This window comes from Orycteropus afer, unplaced genomic scaffold (genome assembly GCF_000298275.1).
Source record: "Orycteropus afer afer isolate SDZICR_OR568_19922 unplaced genomic scaffold, OryAfe1.0 scaffold00223, whole genome shotgun sequence".
Classification (NCBI taxonomy): domain Eukaryota; kingdom Metazoa; phylum Chordata; class Mammalia; order Tubulidentata; family Orycteropodidae; genus Orycteropus; species Orycteropus afer.
The window spans coordinates 816,831-835,751 of record NW_006921810.1 but is presented as its reverse complement, the minus strand read 5'-3'; the positions used below and the strand labels follow the sequence as shown (position 1 = coordinate 835,751).

The window sequence follows — 18,921 nt, the reverse complement described above, 5'->3', positions numbered from 1 at the left end:
GTGCTGATTCTAGGGACTGTGTGAAGGCCCCTTGACCTTGGCCTTCAGCTCTGCCTCCTATCTCAGGCCTACTGGAGCTGAAGGCTTCTCGTAACTCAGACAGCTGCTGGGTACTGACGCTGACAAAACCAAGGTTGGCAAGTAGAATGGCACAATCTCAAGATCAATAGGCACTCAGCAGACCACTGGTTCAAGTCCAGGAACAATCCCAAAATCAGCAGGCAACATGTCAGGCCACTGAGATGAAGACTCGGCCAAATGCAGGATCTGGATGTGCCCAGAAACTGGAGATCTTTCTCAAAGCTTCCCCTTATATTCTGGAAGCAGGCCACACCCTAAAGCCAACTACTCAGCTGCTCACAGCAGATTCCACCATGGAGGTGATTACAATCTCATCATGGGGAATAACTATATCCAGCTGCTCAGCCACTAAAAACCATGGCCCAGTCAAGTTGACACACAACCTTAACTACAACACCAGGTATGCAAGGATGGTTTGAATTTTGAAAATTTATATATGTATCATACTACATTAATAGATTAATAGAAGGAAATAATATAATCTTCTCAACAGATGTAGAAAAAGCATCTGATAAAATTAAATATCCATTCATGACAGAACCACTTAGTAAATTACAAATAAAAGAGAATATCCTTAATCTAAAGAAGAGACTCATTAAAGGAAACACAGATTTAATACCTTCATAAATGGAAAAATACTGTAAGCATTCCTTTTAACATCAGAAATGAGCTAAGAATTCCAACTATTACTACTTAAAACCACTGATGTATTAGGGTGCCTATCGAGTACAGAAAGACAAAGATATCAGAGGCATGAATATTAGAAAGGAGTAAATAAAGATGTTATTATTTGCAGATGGCATCACTGTTTATTTAAAAGCCCTGTAAGAATCCACTTTATTAGACATAATAGGATAATGGAGAAATAAAAAGAGAAATGATTTTAAAAAAGCAGTAGATATATGACTAGTATATAAAGTTAGTTGCATCTCTGTACACCAGCAGCAATAATGAGAAAAGATTATTAAAGAGAATTTAAGGTAACAAAAGCTACGTAATACCTCAAAATGGAAAATTAAAAAGGCTTTTTAAAAAATATTAGTAAGATCTAAATAAACAGTGAGACAGACCATATTCATGGACAGGAAGACTTAATATTATAAAAATATAATTCTTCCTAAATTGATCCACAGATTCAATGCAATTCCAGTAAAAATTCTAACAGCATTGCACTGAACTTGATTGGACTATTCTAAAATATATATGGAAGAATAAATAACCAAGAATAGAAGCTTATTTCTGAAGAAAAAGAGTGAGAAAAGGGAGTTGCCCAGACAGATAAAAGGTTTTATTTTGAATCGAATAGTATAAATATCATATAGTATTGATGCAATGATAAAAACCATAACCAATGAAATAGGATGCATTCCTATGAATGTATAGGATATACAGTGGTGGTCTGTCAGATCAGTAAGTAAAAGAGGGACTGTTCAATAAATATGATGGAAAAAAAGGGTTATACATATGGAAAAGATGAAATTAAGACTTCTATTCCATGCCATACCAAGAAATTAACTCCTGATGGAACACAGAATTTAAAAAAAAATCAGTAATTTGATCTCTTGGTCAGAAATCTAGGTGACTATCTTTTGGACTTCCGGGTAGAAGAGTATTTGTTATATAAGACACAGAAAGCACTGACTATGAAAAAAAGTTTGATAAAACTGACTAAGTTGGGCAATCTACTTCTGTAGTGATACCACCTTGGAAACCCAAGAAGGGGTTGCTATGAGTTGGGGCCGACTCAATGGCACATAACAACAACAACAACATATTAAAATAAGATCTTCTGGTTATCAAAGACACCATGAGGAAATGAAAAGACAAGTTACAATCTGGGAGAAGATATTTGAAATAATGTACAGACTACTGATAAAGGATTAGTATGACTGTTTAAAGAACATCTACATGTCAGTAAGAAAAGAACAAAGGAATCCAATAGGAATTTGGACATAAGATCCAAATAGTTTATGAGAAGAACAAACAAATTAATTAAATACCATTGTATGCTCAATGAATTTTTTTAAAAAAATCTGGCAATATCAAGTTTTCATAAGGTTATAAGATCCACTGGATCTCTTATCCATTGCTATCAAGCTAGCGAGGGTCTAAATTTTTGTAATCATTTTGGAAAACAGTTTGGTATTGCCTTCTAAACATAAGCATTCATGTATTTTCCTAGTAATTCCACTCCTAGGTATATACCAAAAGAAATTCTTGCACATGCACATGTACAGCAGGAAACACGTACAAGAATGTTTATAGCAGTGTTGTTCCCAAGAGCAAAAGCTTGTTAACAACTCAATGTCCACTATGAGAAGAGTGGCTGGATAAACTCTGGTACATTCACACAGTGGAATATAATATAGCAGTCACAACCCCGGACCCACAAAAGGAAAAATGAGACTATTTTTATTTCAGGACAAATAGTGGCTTAGCTGTGAACAGTATGTAATTTTAATAATGCAAATGCTGAATAGTTATTTGACCACAAATCATGAAATAACTATGTAGGGAGAATGGGAGAGGAGTTATATAGCTATGTGTTTGAAAGAATTACAAGAGAGAGCTAAATTCCAATTGTCTATAGTAGGTAGTCAGTGGATGTTTATTTAGAAGGGAACATTATGCAAAAGAACATTTTATTTAGAGATATATAGGTAAATGCCACAAAAAACAGCCAAGGAGTTAATTGCTTCTAGAGAGTGGGACAAAGCTAGAGATGGTGGGACAGGGGACACTGATTTTCTCTTGTGCTATTATTATAAGCCTGTAGTTATTGTTGAAGGAGTGTCCTGGTGGCACACTGGTTGAAGCACTGCAGTGCTAACCAAAAGGCTGGTGGTTAACCCATCAGCTGCTCTGTGGGATAAGGATGTGATGGTGTGATTCTATGAAGATTATAGGCTGGGAAACCCTGTGGAGCAGTTCTACACTGTTACAAGGATGCTATGACTTGGAAGGAGTTCTGGTGGTGCAGTGGTTAAAAGAATTCAGCTGCTAACCAAAAGGTTGGCGGTTTGAACCCACCAGCCACTCCATAGGAGAAAGATAAGGTAGTCTGCTTCCATAAAGATTCAAGGCCTTGGAAACCCTATGGGGCATTTCTGCTCTGTCCTGTACGGTCACAATGAGTTGGAATCGACTTGATGGTAGTGGTTTTTGTTTATGAGTCAGAATTGACTCTATGGCAGTAGGTTTGGTTTTTGTAAATTTGCTATTATTAATTCTATTGGACTTCCAAAGCTATGTATATGTGTAATTTTGATTTTAAAAAACTGAAAAACTCCCATTTGCACAAGCTGGATATGACACTGCTGAACAGAGAAGCCAGACTTCTAGATGACTTTTTGGTGCTTTGGGGAATATTAGGCAATAATAGCAGAGATTTTAAAGACTGTGGTCTCATCCCCTCATTTTCCAAAAAATAGGGATGGAAAATCTAAGTAAATTGTTGATCTCAACATTGGAAGCAGACTAGGTCTATTCCTCAGGTTTCCAGGTCCCCAGGCCAGCACTCTTTCTGCCACATCCCACTAGAGAGCAAAGAGGTGCTTCTATGGCAAAGGGAAAGGGGATGTTCCAGCTCTGGAATGACATGGGGGAACAGCAAGGGAATATTAGGAGACTGTGCTGGCACTCTACTGAGGAAGCATGGCCAAACTGGATTCCGGTTGGGATGCACTAATCTAACTGCAGTGCCTTGGAATATGTGTATAGATGAGCATGTGTCTGCCTTCTGAGTTTTGCTGATTTAGATGAATCTCTAAAAATCAGGCAATTCTTGGATGATGCAAACAGTGCATGTGCTTGCTGCTAACTAATGGTTAGTGGGTCAAGTCTACCCAGAGCTCCTCAGAAGAAAGGCCTGGCAATCTACTTCTGAAGAATCAGCCACTGAGACCCTAAAGAGCACAGGTGTACTCTGAAACACACGGGCTCACTATGAATCAGCATGGATTCCATGGCAACTGGTTTGGTTCTCTAAGGATCAGATTGAAATACAAGGATACTAAAAGCCAGATAGAGTAGATTTAAACAGATATTAAAATGCCTACTTTAGAACAAAGCAGAGACAAAAAGGTTATCGGTTGGCTGGATGAATGCATCACTGTTATAATTTGTCTCTAACACTGGTTTGTTTAATCTGATTAAAAAAAAACCCAAAAAACACTTAGTATTTATACAGGATATATTTACTCTTAACTCAGAGGAAGACGAGAAGTGACAGACAATTGGAGAAGGATCTAGAGAACACTGATGCGTCTTTTGTTGCTACCAGTTTTATTTAAACAACGTTTTATATGTTTTGATTATTTATTCTACTTTTATAATAATAATAATTATTATTATATAATAATATAATAATTTTGCAGATCATCTTGCTACTCAAGATGTAGTCTATGGAACAGCAGCATGGGTATCAGATTGGAACTTTTAAGAAATGTAGACTCTCAAGTCTCACCCCAGGCCTACTCAATTAGAATCTGCATTACAACAAAATCCTCTGGTGACTCACATACAGGTTAAAGTTTGAAACACTGGTCCGTTACCTTACTCCAAAACCAAACTCACTGCCGTCCAGTTGGATCTGATTCATAGCGACCCCTCCTTGGGTTTCCAATGTGGTATCTCCACGGAAGTAGATTGCGCAGTCTACCTTCCGAGGAGTGGCTGGTGGGTTTGAACTGTCATTCTTCTAGCTAGCAGTCAAATGCCTCGGGCACTATGCCACCTGAGCTCCCATTACCTTACTATTTAGGTAAATTATAATTTTAAAATATTTTTCTTGAAATTAGTAGCTGAGAAAATGACCAGTGATATCCTGAAATAAATTAAGATAAAGAAAAACCACCTACATGACAGGTTAAGAACTGTAATAAACATTGAATGATCAAAGTGGGAATTGGATTTCTCAGTTACCAGTATTCATTGCAATCAAATGCATCAAGAGGGTGATGTTGGATGCTTGGGGACGGCTTAATGGGAAATCTGGTGGTCTGCCACACTTCTCTAAGCATCAGCCAGCTTGCTTAAGAGTGTGGCTTGATTTCCCCGTCATAGTGAAAAAACAGCATTATGTCCAGAAGAAAAATGAAATACAGAAATCTGACCTCAAGTGGCTGGGCAAATGGGCCAAAAAAAAAAAAAAAAAAAAAAAAAGGTGAGGTGGGAGCCATCTAAAACCCAAATAAAACTGGCAGTATTATTTAAAAAAAAAAAGCCACCCAAGGATTTAAAAGATACATTTTATTAGGCAATTAGTCAGATGACAAACCCTTTAGGTACATATCAGAAAATGAACTCAAAAGGAACATTCACTCACCGAGAGGAAAGGCTTGGCTTCCCACTTTTGCTACAGCTGGTGTAAATTCCTGGGCCATCATCAAAGAAGCTTCCAAGTGCCAACTTCTGTCTGATAGATTCTCTCTCATTCTTCTGTGCCTAAAATTTCAGGAGATAACAGAATGGCAATAAGCGGGCAGATACATCGCAACCATAGGCAGCCTAACAACGAAGTTCCTTAGAACTGTAACATTAGATGAAAAATAAATAGGCCACAGCACAAGAGCAATTGAATTATTAAGAGCTGAAATGAAACCAGTCTCTATGGGTTTCAAGGAGTCCTGGTGGTGCAGTGGTTAAGTGCCCAGTGGCTAACAAAAAGGTTGGTTCAAACCCATCAGCTGCTCCATGGGAGAAAGATGAGGCAGTCTGCTTCTATAATGATTACAGCCTTAGAAACCCCATGGGGCAATTCTACTCCACCCTACAGAGTTACTAAGAACTGAAATTGACTTGAGGACAATGGATTTGGTTTTGGGGTTCTACTGGTTTCTGCAAGGAATCTCAATTCATAGCCCTTTACGATTGCTAGTCTAGAGAATCACGACTATGGTGTTAAAGGAGCTTCACCAGGATAAAAACCAGTTGCTGTTGTTTCAATTACAACTCATGGTGTCAGAGTAGAAAGAACTATGCTTCATAGGGTTTTCTATGACTGATTTTTTGGAAGTAGATTGCCAGCCCTTTCTTGCAAGGTATGTCTCTAGGTGGACCCAAATGTCCAAATTAGTGGCCAAGCACATTAACTGTACCACTCAGGGACTGATGTAATTTATCTTCTTTCTACCTGCTCTTATGACAGACTAAGCCTATTGAGGGCAAACACTTTCTCTTGGATTTTATCCCAATTTGGCCTTTCCCTAGATTGTCCCTTCAGTCCCTTTTTTCTATTGCAAGGATATTAACTCATTGAATCAATATGCACCAAGCCTCTATGATGTGCTAGATTATGATGGAAATAGAGACAAGGACAAGAGAGACACAGTCCGTAGCTCCATCAGGCTTCTAGTCTTGTTGGGGACCACTGTTTCCTTTAAGAGTTATCCTTATTGCGCTAGGCTTAGAATGTGAGAAACACTGAACGTAGTCTCTGGAATAGCTGAAGAATTCTAATTGGGCCCATCTGTTTCATACTTTGAAGGGAAGTCAGGTTAGTTTCCATAGGGAAAGGATTTGGTAAACCACACTACTGTGATAATTTGGATAAGTTTACAATACTTTGCTTCCCATAAAAGTCCTATAAAAACTCACCATGCTGAAATTTTTAAACCCTTTAAACAACAGGAGAGCAGATTAGATGTAATTTCCTTAGTTAAAAATAAAACAACTTTTAAAAAATATATAGTGTGTTAGAAATCCAGGTTTGAGAATCGGATTTTGTTTTTCTCTTTTAGGGGATGATGAAGGCTGTGAGAAGTGGGCTTTTGTGTTCCCAGGAAGGGGTTAAAGACTGTACTGGGCAAATTCCACAACAAAATCCATGTCGTGTGACTGGGTATGGCTACTGAGGGCACGAGGTTGCCTTGATTTTGGAGCAGTGCATAAGGCATCTGACTGCTAACCAGAAAGTTGGAGGTTCAAACCCACTAGCCGCCCTGCAGAAGGAAGATGAGGCAATCAATTTCCATAAAGATTTACTGCCTTTGAAATCCAATGGGGGTCACTATGAGTTGGAATAGAATCAATGGCAGTGGTTTTGGTTTTGGGGTCACATTTGCTGCTACCATGAACCAGAAGTTACACGTAAAAGCTCTGAGCCATTGTCTGAGCATCATGTGTAAGAATGACGAAACACACAACATGTAGGAAGGGCTGGCGAAAAAATGACTTAACTTCATCCCCAAGTGAAGGGGAGTATACCCATTGCTATTGAGTTGGACTCCTAGTGACCATGTAAGACAGAGTAGAACTGCACTATAGGGTTTCCAAGGCTGTAAATCTGTATGGACACAGACTGCCTTGTCCTCTTCCCATGGAGCAGCTGGTGGGTTTGAATCACTGACATGTCGGCTAGCAACCAAGTTCTTAACCACTGCACAACCAGGCTCCTTGAGGGACAGTATACCATAGTTCAGGCTGCTCTGTCCAATATGGTAGATACTTGTCATATATGGCTATTTGCATTAACATTAAACTTAATTAAACTTCACAGTCACATTTGCTGCATTTCAAGTAATCAACAGCCGTGGGTGGCTAGTGGCCACAGTACTGGACATTGCAGAAGGAACTGACAGTGCTGCCAGTGGTTTTCCACTGCCAGCTTCAACATGTTGCCTCAGAAACCCCTCTAAGATCTTTAAGATACACATTCCCTGCTCCAGCAATAGATACTGAGTCTTTCTAGTCCAAGGAAAGCTCATCTCAATTCTCCTTTACTCTAATACTTTTTAATCCCTGGCCACCGCAAGTATTCATAGAGGTTTCACAGCTATCTGTATCTATATTTATAGCTATATCTATATGCCCCCATTTTAGCATATACCAGCAGAAACGTGTCATAGCAGGAGCTATCATATTTGTGTGTGTGTGTGTGCAATAAAGCCACAAAGGGAAATAATGTTTTTATACAATTCCAGATGTAAAGCTGATTTCCTACTGTATACTGGACTAGCAGCCCGAGAAACAATGGTAAGGTTGGAAAGGGAAGCAAGAATGACTTTATTTTTATTAGCCACTTGCAACTGTACTGCTGGGAACCTTAATTAAAGCAAACCACCCTTCCAAATATGCAGGGCTGGCACTTGTGATGGTCCAGCCAAAATAGAACCACGTTTCCTGACATTTTTATTTAAACCAAAAATAAACCAAACCAAACCAAACTCACTGCCATCAAGTGGATTCTGACCTCCTTTGGGTTTCTGAGGCAGCAAATCTTTATGGAAACAGATTGCCCAGTCTTTCTTCCATGGAGTGGCTGGTGGGTTTGAACCACCAGCCTTCTAGTTAACAGTCAAATGTCTTAGGTATGATGCCACCAGAGCTCCTTTATTTAAACCAAAGTCATCTCAAAATCCTTAAATAGGCCAGGCATTCAGTGTAGTCAGTGAAGCTCTCAATCCATGTGACAGAAAGAAGAATTTCTCACCCAATCCTCCACAGTCAGAAAACTGCTGAGTGGTAGTGAATATCCAAATATAAAATCAGTAGATAACAAGATGAGTGCTAATGGCTACACTCAACAACATGCTGGTGTCCAACATTAGCCTGGGGCCTGGCAGATGTTTCACTGAAAGAAAACACTTATTCCAGGTGTGAATGTGTGAATACATACTTGATTCCATGTTTATCTTTCCCAATTAACTTGGTACACTACAGATATACATACTGGGGAGGCCTTCAAATATTTCTATTCCATTACTTATCATTCTTTACATACTTAATGACTATTTCATTAACAGTGACAGAAGGTTGTTTATAGCACACTCTTTTCCTCCTCCTTCTTTCCCATTAACCAAGTAAAGAAAAGTATAAAGAAGATTATAAACTTCGTCTATAATCACACCACTCAGAGAGAGCCCATTGCTAATATTTTGGTATATTTCCTTCTAGGTTTTTTTTTTTTTAATCTTACATGTTGCGGTGTAGTAAATTAGTGTGGCTTTTCTACCCATAAGTCTTTGTAAACTCCCATGTAGGAATTGCTATTAGCAACTGAGGAGATCCTGATGGCTAAAGTCATCCACCTGGAGTATTTCTGTTGGGAGTGGCACAAAACAATGTTTTGGGAGGGTCCCACTCTCTCTCAGGTGCTTAGAGTTCTGATGCTATCTATGATTGGCTAGTTTGGTCACTCTGCTGGGCTCAAAAGGAGGCTTCCTAGAGGCAGAACTCTCCCTGACTGCTGGCTGAGGAAGACAGGCTGCTGAAAGAGACACGTGCTCCTGAGACATGCGCTGCTGGGAAAGAGACGCAAGAGACACGCATTGCTGAGTGAGACACCGAGGGACACGCACTGCTGGGAGAGAGACTGTTGGCTAAGGGACGGTGGGCTGGGAGAGGGACTGAGCATTTTTCCTGAACGCAAATTGTAGCTTGGTGCTTCCCTAATAAACCTCATAATCTGTGAGTTCTATGTGGCCACTGCAGCGAATTAGCGAACCCAGGAGAGAGGTGGTGGTGCATTGGGAGGAACGGTTTGAGAAAGGACTGGAGGGAGGCAGCATGTCTGTCCTTGTAGGAATAGGCCTTGGGTTACTGCTGGTAATCCTGTCTTCCTCTTGTGGGATTAGAGGAGGTCAGAATATGTGGCCTCCTTGTCCTTTTTGCACATGTGTATTGTTTTTTCATAAGTTGGGATCAGATTGTTTATTATATTATGAGAATTTCTCTCATGTTATTTAATAATCTATTCCTCACATATCGGCATGGTTAGGTTCCAAACACCAGGTTGTTACACAGAAATTGGCATTATGTGAAAATCAAGGATGATCACATCAGATCACAAAATGGATGATGCCAAATTACATCATTACATAACCTCCAAATTGTATCATTACATGACTGCCAAATTACATCATTACATAACTGCCAAATCACATCATTACGTAACTGCCAAAAAACACCGAGAATCACGGCCCAGCCAAGTTGACACATAACCTTAACCATAGTCAGTGTTAAGTCCTGCTTCATGCCTCAGTGTTTGTTACTGCCAAACATACATCATCAACGCATAAAAACAGTCAGACAGTACATTTTTCACTATTGTCGTAAATGTGAAATGTCAGATAACAAAAGAGTAAGTGAGGAATAGGTGTATTCTTTAAAAACACAATATTTAATGGTTGCATATCATTCCAGCCTATATAGGGTTACTTGCTAGTGTTAGCCATTTGAGTTGTGTCCAATTTAAAATAACACGGACATTAGCATTTTTACAAAAATCCCTGTCCTCATGTCTGATTATTTCCTCAGGATATGTTCCTGGAAGTGGAATTACCAGATCAGCTGCATGTGAACATTTGTTGAAGCTCTTGACACATTCTGTCATACTGATCTAGAGAAAAGCTGCTCCAATTTACATCCCTATTCGCAGCCTACATGTGTGCAGCTTCTACTATATCCTGGCTAACACTAACTATTTTCACTTAAAAAAAAAATGTTTTCAATTATGTTTGGGAAAAAGTGGTATTTTTAATTTTAATTTCTTTGACTACCACTGAGGCTAAATATTTAAACAGAATTTTTTGTTACCGTATTTTCTCTTCTGAATTACTTACTCCTAAGCTTTGGTTCAGAAGGAAGGTTGGGCAATCTACTTCTGTAGTGATACTGCCTCGGATACCCAAGGAGGGGTCACTATGAGTCAGGTCCGACTTGACGGCACCTAACAACAACAAGCTTTGCTTGTTCTATAGTGGTCTGAGAGTTTCAAAAATTTTAAAAGGGTATTAGTCCTTTTGAGTTTTAAATCCAAGTGTTAGGTAGTTAAGTGATTAGCTTCCTTTGTCATGTTGTTGGTGGCTTTGTACTTGAACAGTCCTTCCAGGTCAGAGGTAAAGGAGTTCACTTCACGTTGGAGGATTAAAAGAGAGGATAAATGTAAATTGTTATCAGCCAAACCTGGCCCACAGTAAGCCTGCAATAAATGATGGCTATTATGGCTAATCCTCTAACAATTCCTACTTTGAAGATGGGGAAATTGAGGGTGGGAAAGGTTATCGAGCTGTCCAGTAGAAATGGTAGGATTTAAGTTCAAGCTTTCTGGTCCCAGGTCTTTCTGGTCTTCCATGCCACCCTGCCTCATTGAAGAGTTAGGTGTTCAGGCTAAGAATGACAGACATCATGTTGGGAACATAACATACTACGCAACTTAAAAATTACAGATCCACTTCTTTCCTGGAATGGATGTGATGCTTTTCAGAAAATGGGGAAGCCACTTAAGAGCAAAGCATACATGCCAAGGCCTAATCATAAGCACAAATATTCAACACAAATATATTTTCATTAGAGCCACCCACCTGGCACCAGTGTTCAGCTCTCCTTCTGGAACAAAATGCAATTATCATACTTCAAGTGACTATGATTCAATTGACTAGAAAAATACAGGTTTTTCTCTTAAAGTTCAACAACTGGAACCCAATTCCCTTTCTGTTGTTCACCTGTGTAAAGTGTGTGTTTTATATGTGTGGTTTCAAAGTCGTTTTTTTCTCTAATGATACATGCAGAGCAATTATGGCCTCTTACCTCCAAAACCCAAAGATGCTCTAGGGTAAGGAACAGCTAAGTGTATAGGTAAAAGGAGAGGCTGATTCAAAGCTACACAGTTTGGCTGTGCTTATGGCAAGCAGAGCCACATCCCATCCTAAAACAGCCTTGAGAAATACCCCTATAAAACAAAAATGAAACATCTAAAATTGATATTGCTAGCAAAAAGCAAAAGGGCAACTGAGGAATACTGGCTCATCACTATGAGACAAAAAAGCTACTCAGACCAAGATGAGAGTAAAAATGTGCTTAGAAACTCACTGTTATCCAGCCTCAGGCAATTATTGTCCTCCTGCCACTGAATTCCCCACCGTCACCCTCTGTGCCTGGGCAGATAAGGCTCACAATGTGAGCCGGGATCTTAGAACACAGACCACTGAACACTTAAGACCCCAAACACCAGTGCTCAGCATTTCCCATGTGCCACTGTTCTACTTCACCACCCCAAACTTGAAAGAACAAAGAGGAGCATTTGATAAAAGAAATAAAAAGCAAAACATTCTGCTCTGAGTGATATAGTCTACCTCTACATCTAATTCCTGCCCAAGTCCCTTCCTTCAGAACCAGGCCCTTACCAACCAATGCCATTCTGGCCTCCCCTCCATGGGGTTTGCCTCCACACCTTTGGCCCAGTTAACACCCGCAGCCTCCTCAGGATTACCTAGCTAGCTGCATCCTGGTGTCTGGGAAGCAGGGACTACTCAATCTTATGCTAATCTACATGCATAAATTTATAAGCAAAAGGTTGGATATTTTCTGCATTTCCAAACTTCATTTAATTGGCGAAAAATATTTTTGTGGGGGTATCTTTGGGGTCACTAGGGTTCTCAGGAACACATTTTGGGAAATACTGCCCCTACACTTAAGGCCACCTGGTGCTCCAGTAAAACCAGATGTCTTTGAGTTTATTCTAATTCATAGCCACCCCATGTGTGCCAGGATTAGAGCTGTACTCCACAGGCTTTCAGTGACGGGTTTTTCCCAAGTAGATCACCAGGCCTTTCTTTGGACATGTTCTGGGAGAACATGAACATCTAACTTGTTGGTTACCAGCCAAGCACTTTAACCATTTACACCACTCAAGGATTCCTATCTGGTGCTCAGGATGTTACAAACAGCTGCTTCCTTCTGACCCCTGACCCACACAACCGGGAAGGGCCTGTCTGACCCGGAGGAAGAGGCTCCTTAAACACTCCAAGGGATGAATGTATTTAAAGAAGCTTAGCCTGGGGAACCAGGGGACCCACGTGATGAGAATGGTGCCTACGAGCTGTGGGAATAAAGGCAGCTGTAAGCTCTGGGCAGGATTAGACTGTAGGAAAGGGGAGTGAGGGAAAGGAAAATGTTCCCCAACATTTCCTCTCTTCCATCTTTTTTCTGAGTTAGCCTTTCCCTCCAGAGCTCCCTCCCTCCTCCCAGCTCCATTTATTTCTTACTTTTATCTGTTCATGTTGGGAACAGATTGGCTGTGCGTACCTGCTTTGAGGAGGCTAGAGTGGCACAAGCGATTTGTGATTGGTTGCTAACCTAAAAGTTAATGGTTCTAATCCACACAGTGGGTCTGTGGAAAAAGGCCTAGAGAACTGCTTCGGGAAAGATTCTAGCCAAAAACAACCCTATGGAGCAGTTCGATTCTGTAAAAGATGGGGGTCAGGATGAGTTAGAATCAACTCGAAGGTTTGGTTTTGGGTTTTTTTTTTTTTTTGGTTGTTGTTGTTGTTGTTGTTAAGTGCCGTCGAGTCGTTTCTGACTCATAGAGACCCCATGCACAGCAGAACGAAACACTGCCCGATCCCGCGCCAGCCCCACAATCCCTGCTATACTTGAGCCCATCATCGCAGCCACCGTATCAATCCATCTCCTTGAAGGCCTCCCCCTCTTTCGTCGACCCTCCATCCTACCAAGCATGACATCCTTCTCCAGGGAATGGTCCCTTCTTACAACATGACCAAAATAGGTGAGACGAAGTCTGGCCATTCTTGCTTCCAAGGAGCATTCTGGCTGCACTTCCTCCAGGACAGATCTGTTAGTTCTTTTAGCAGTCCATGGTACTTTCAGCATTCTCCGCCAGCACCACAACTCAAAAGCATCAACTCTTCTTTGGTCTTCCTTATTCATTGTCCAGCTCTCCCATGCATACCAGGCAATTGGAAATATCATGGCTTGTGTCAGGCGCACCTTAGTCCTCAATGAGATATCCTTGCTCCTCAGCACTTGAAACAGTTCCTTCGCAGTTGACTTTCCCAATGCTACACGTCGTCTGATGTCCTGACTGCTGCTTCCGTTGGCATCGATTGTAGAACCAAGCAACGTGAATTCCTTGACAACCTCAATCTTCTCTCCATTTATTGTGATGCTGCTCATTGGTCCAGTTGTGAGGATTTTTGTTTTCTTTCTATTGAGACGTAATCCATACTGCAGACTGTATTCTTCAACCTTCATCAGTAGGTGCCTTAAGTCATCCTCACTTTCAGCAAGCATTTTTTTTGGTACTTGTTTTATACTATTGTCTTAATGCTCAATTCACTGCTAACTGTTACAGATACCACTTCTACATTCTTTTTCTTGTCTGTATTGTTAAACTGTTACCTAATTCAGGGCTTCTCAAACTATAGTGTGCATGTGCTTCACCTGGGGACCTTGTTAGGGTGCAGCTTTGGATTCAGAGGCAGGGCCTGACACTACTTGTCTAACAAGCCCCAGGAGCAGCAAGAGACCAGTTGTTTCACAGAAGGTCTTCCCTCCCTCTCCATGCTTAAGGAACCTCAAGGGCCCCGAATGCTATTCCTCCAACCTCTATACTGGCGTTTTACCCCAGGCTTCAGAAATGCTTGTTAAAGCAATGAAGTAAATGCTCTCCACTGATGGGACAAAGAAAAACAATGTACCACTGAAGGAAAACTCCTAAGGAATGCTGGCTGTATCATTCCCGAGGCTGAAGAAGACACTGGTCCCTCAGGATCCAGATAGAATTTAGGATACCAGGAGGTTTCTGTGATGCTGGTGTGCCTGGTGGAGAACTGCACAGGCAGCTGCAGGCAAACAGAATGAGAATCTTCCTCCATCTCAAGTTTCTTTCAACTAGTAGTTCTCAGACCTGATCATGCATGAGAATTACCTGGAGGGCTTGTAAAAACAGACTGGTTTTCAGATTCAAAAGGTCTAGGATGGGGTTGAGAATGTGCATTTCTAACATGTTTCCAGATGCTGCTGAGGTTGCTGGTTTGGGGACCACTCTGGAAACCAGGGCTTTAAACAGCTGAATAGATCAAGTAGCTAGACGAGAGACAGAGTTGGTCCTTCTCTAATTGGGCATAAGTCTGTTCCATGTGGGGTGTCCAAACAGGCACTGAAGCCAGGTGGATTCCATTTGTATCTGCCTGTCCCTGCCAAGTCCTTCTCAGAATGCCTATTTTGAAGCAATTAATGCCCCCCTTGCTTCAGTGCCATCTATTGCCTAGTAATATCTGGCATCATCTCCATTAGCAGCAGCCACCAGGGAATGCAACTGGGGATTCTGGTGCTCCCTTCTGAGAAGTACTCTTCCTTTAGGAAAATGAGAGTCACTCTTGTTTCTTTCCTTAGTTTTTTTTTCTAACATTTAAAGACAGTGTTAGAGTATGGGGGAGTCAGAGGCTTTTAACCATTATGAACCGAAAGTATGGAACTTATTTGCTCATTAGGCAAATCTTATTAATTTTCTCTAACACAAAAAAGCAAAAAAAAAAAAACAAAAAAAAAAAAACTGATGGCACTTTCTAAATTATTTTTCAGCACAAATGTTTTCAAATGTTTTCTCACTGAGCAAAACCATGGGTTTCTCAAAAGATCAAAATGTGAAAACAACATTCTACAAGAAAATAAATTATATGCTTTTGAATATTAAGTGCATACGTGCTTGCACTGTCTAGGTTATTTCAAAGTCTTGAATCTTATTTTAATTCCCTGTGAATAACTTTTTAATTATTAATGGAACTATAAGTTAAATAGCATGGTATTTTATCACTGACTGTATATTAAATTTGACACTTCCTTTTCGTTTTATGTTTCTAATATTTTCCATTTCAGAAATGTATACTACACATTCCAGAGAGGTCATGATGAGTCACTAAATATAGGTTTCCTAAAGTGTTGAAATCTCCTCTTCTTGCATCCTTGCACCAATGTACCTAAACAAATTTATCCTGACCAGATGTCAGTCTTGGCTATTGGACAATATTGAGGCCTTTGGATTCAACTAGCTCAGGATGGGCGAGCTGGCTGTGGATACCTTAACTACAGGGTAGACACCAGAGGGGAAAGGACTCTGGGCCCAGTGTCTTCTGACACTTATTTGAGAACTGGCTGACATCCAAAGAGTTAGATGCTAGTCCAGAGGATTGTTGACAACAGTTCCACCATGAGGACGGTTTTACCTAATGGTAACTGCATTCCTCGTCATGCTGTTGTTACGTTAGGGCTATCAAGTCGGTTTTGACTCTTAGCAACCAGTGCGGCAAACAGCCCCATAAGGTTTTCTAGGCTCTGACTTTCAGAAGCAGCTCGTCAGGTTTTTCTCCTGTGGATCCACTGGCTGAGTTTGGACCATCAACCTTGTGGTTAGTGGCTCAGTACAATGGTTACATTGTGTCACCAGGGCTCTTTCTTGTCATGCTATGGAGGCAATATGTACAGGCAGAAGTGCTCTTTTACAAAGTCTCCAGCATTTGAATATTTTGCTAAGGGCTGGGAGGCAGAGAACGGCAAGGTATTGGACAAACATGTAGGGTTGAAGCTCAACAGCCACCTACTGGTTGAATGGGGACTTGGGTGAAGGTAAAGGAGCCTGCCCGAGGTGCAAGCAACAAAGGGGACTTTAAGCAATTTATCTGAAACAGGAACTGCTGGGAACATCCTGAGCTCATTCTGGTTCTCAAATGACTGCCTACACAGACTACTTTTTAACCCAGGACTGTGTTAAATAGCCCTAACACAGGGCTATTATCTGGCAACTCTGTTTTTAACAGGTGCCATTTTAGAAGTCTATAAAACTATAGCAGCCATTCAGTATCACTGTCACGAACACAATAGTCCAAAATACCTACTGAACGGGTTACATAATAGCCAAACCTTAATCAACCTCCAGGAAACTAGTGTCTTAAATCACTCATGTCATGACAGACTTAGGATCTGAGGAGAGCTGAACACAGGCAAATGACCAGAAGGGAGAAAGAGGAGTGCAGGGGGGCCAGGGGAAGGGACATGGATCAAGAAGTCCCATCTGACACTTTCTACTGCCAAGTTACTGCAACTTTTTTTTTTGTTGTTGTTCTTTGGGTGCAAATTTACAGAGCAGAATTTGTTGTTCATTCAACAGTTCATGTACATTTGGTTTCACTCTCCAGTTACCATCCCCAAACCTAACCCACTCTTCTCCTCTCCCTTCCCTGTGACCCTCTCCTCCCTGTGCCTTTCTTAGTTATGCGCTTCTGTCTGTCCAGCTTTCCTTCCATGTGAATGCTTCCCCTCTGATGCCCCATGGCTGATTGCTCCAAGGGCTGTATCTCCATAGAGTAGGTGGGTGCCTCTCCCTGGGTTGGGTGTTCTGCATATAAGTCTTACTACTGTTGTGCTGAGAGCCAGTCCTTGAGAGTGAGTCTTACCCCAGGCCTAAAGTGTATTCCAGGGCCATAGTCTTGGGGGGTCCCACCATACTACTTCTGACCAGTAATTCATTACTGTGTTTTTGAATTTTGTTCCACATTATCCCTCCCACTATCCAGGATCTCCAGTTTTGATCCCTTCCCAAGTGGTTGGCATTGGTAGCCAGGCACCATCTAGTTCTTCTGGTCTCAAGGGCCATCATATCCTACAGCTGATTAGTTCTGGTTACCTAGTGCTGCTCTGACAGGAATATACCACACATGGGTTTGCTTGAACAAACAGGAGTTTATTCTCTCACAGTTCGGGAGGCTAGAAGTCTGAGTTCCAACTGCCAGGCTCTAGGGGCTATGTGAAAGCCCTTCGACCTCAGGCTTCGGCTCTGCCTCTTGCTCCCAGCCCACTGAAGCTATAGGCATCTCTTCACTCAGGCAGCTACTGACTACTGAGGCTTACAAGCCCAAGTTCGATAAATAAAATGGCACAATCCTGATGTTACCAAACCATAAAGCAGGCCATTAATCCAAATCCATTGTAAGCCCCCAGGTTGGCAGAGCATGGCGGGCTGCTGAACAATGACTCAGCTCATGCAGGATTCAAGTGTGCCATAAGCTAGAGACCATTCCCAAAGCTCTTTCTTATATATGGGAAGCAGACCACATCCCTAAAGCAGCTATTCAGCTGCTTATGGTGATCCCACCATGGAGCTGATTGCCAGTCTCATCATGGAGAATAACTACCACCAGCTGCCCAGACACTCAACCAGGCCCAGCCAAGTTGACACACAACTTTAACTACCACACGATTGTTTCCAAATGGCCTTGGTTTTCTTCACTCTTCTTCATTTCAGATGAGAGGAGACCATTAGCTGCATCTTAGATGGCCCCTCGAAAGCTTTTAAGACCCCAGTTGCTACTCTCCAAAGTAGGTGTTACTGCAACTCTTTGGGCCATTATTTCTTCTTTTGAAAAAAGGCTATATACTTTACAGGTGGGAGCTCTGATGGCATAGTGCCTAAGGCATTTGACTGCTAACTAGAAGGCTGGTGGTTCAAACCCACCAGCCACTCCTTGGAAGGAAAGTAGGGCAATCCACTTCTGTAGAGATACTGCCTGAAAAATCCAAAGAGGAATTGCTATGAGTCGAATCGACTCAATTGCAGTGGGTTTGGAGCTTTTTTTTTGTTACTTTATAGGTTGTTTTAAGGACTAAATGAAATGCCATTTAGAAGGTGCCTGGCATAGTGCCTGGCAGAGAGCAAATTTATTCAGTGGTAAGCCCCCAAAGTCCAAAACTGTTGCCATCGACTTGATTCTGACTCATGATGATCCCACATGTTTCAGATTGGAACTGCACTCCAGATGGTTTTCAATGGCTGTACGTAATGTAACAGATGTAGCTCACCAGGCCTTTTCTTTCACTGCGCTACTAGGGGGATGTGAACTGCTAACCCTTCGCTAGGAGCTCTGGTAGCATAGTACCTAAGGCACTTGACTGCTCACCAGAAGGCTGGCGGTTCAAACCCACCAGCCACTCCTTGGAAGGAAGGTTGGGCAATCCTACTTCCGTAGTGATACTGCCTCGGAAACGCAAGGAGGGGTCGCTATGAGACGGGGCCGACTGGAGGGCAAACAACAACAACAACATATA

General features: G+C 41.4%; 1 protein-coding gene across 1 annotated transcript in view; it reads right to left on the bottom strand.

Moving 5' to 3' along the window:
* The window catches only part of SCHIP1 (schwannomin interacting protein 1), a 211,807-nt gene that overhangs the window by 44,414 nt on the left and 148,472 nt on the right, over window positions 1-18,921 (bottom strand). Inside the window, exon 2 of the mRNA XM_007948754.2 lies at window positions 5,408-5,526. Within this exon, the coding sequence (XP_007946945.2) occupies window positions 5,408-5,526 (119 nt within the window). The remainder of the gene's footprint in view (window positions 1-5,407; window positions 5,527-18,921) is intronic.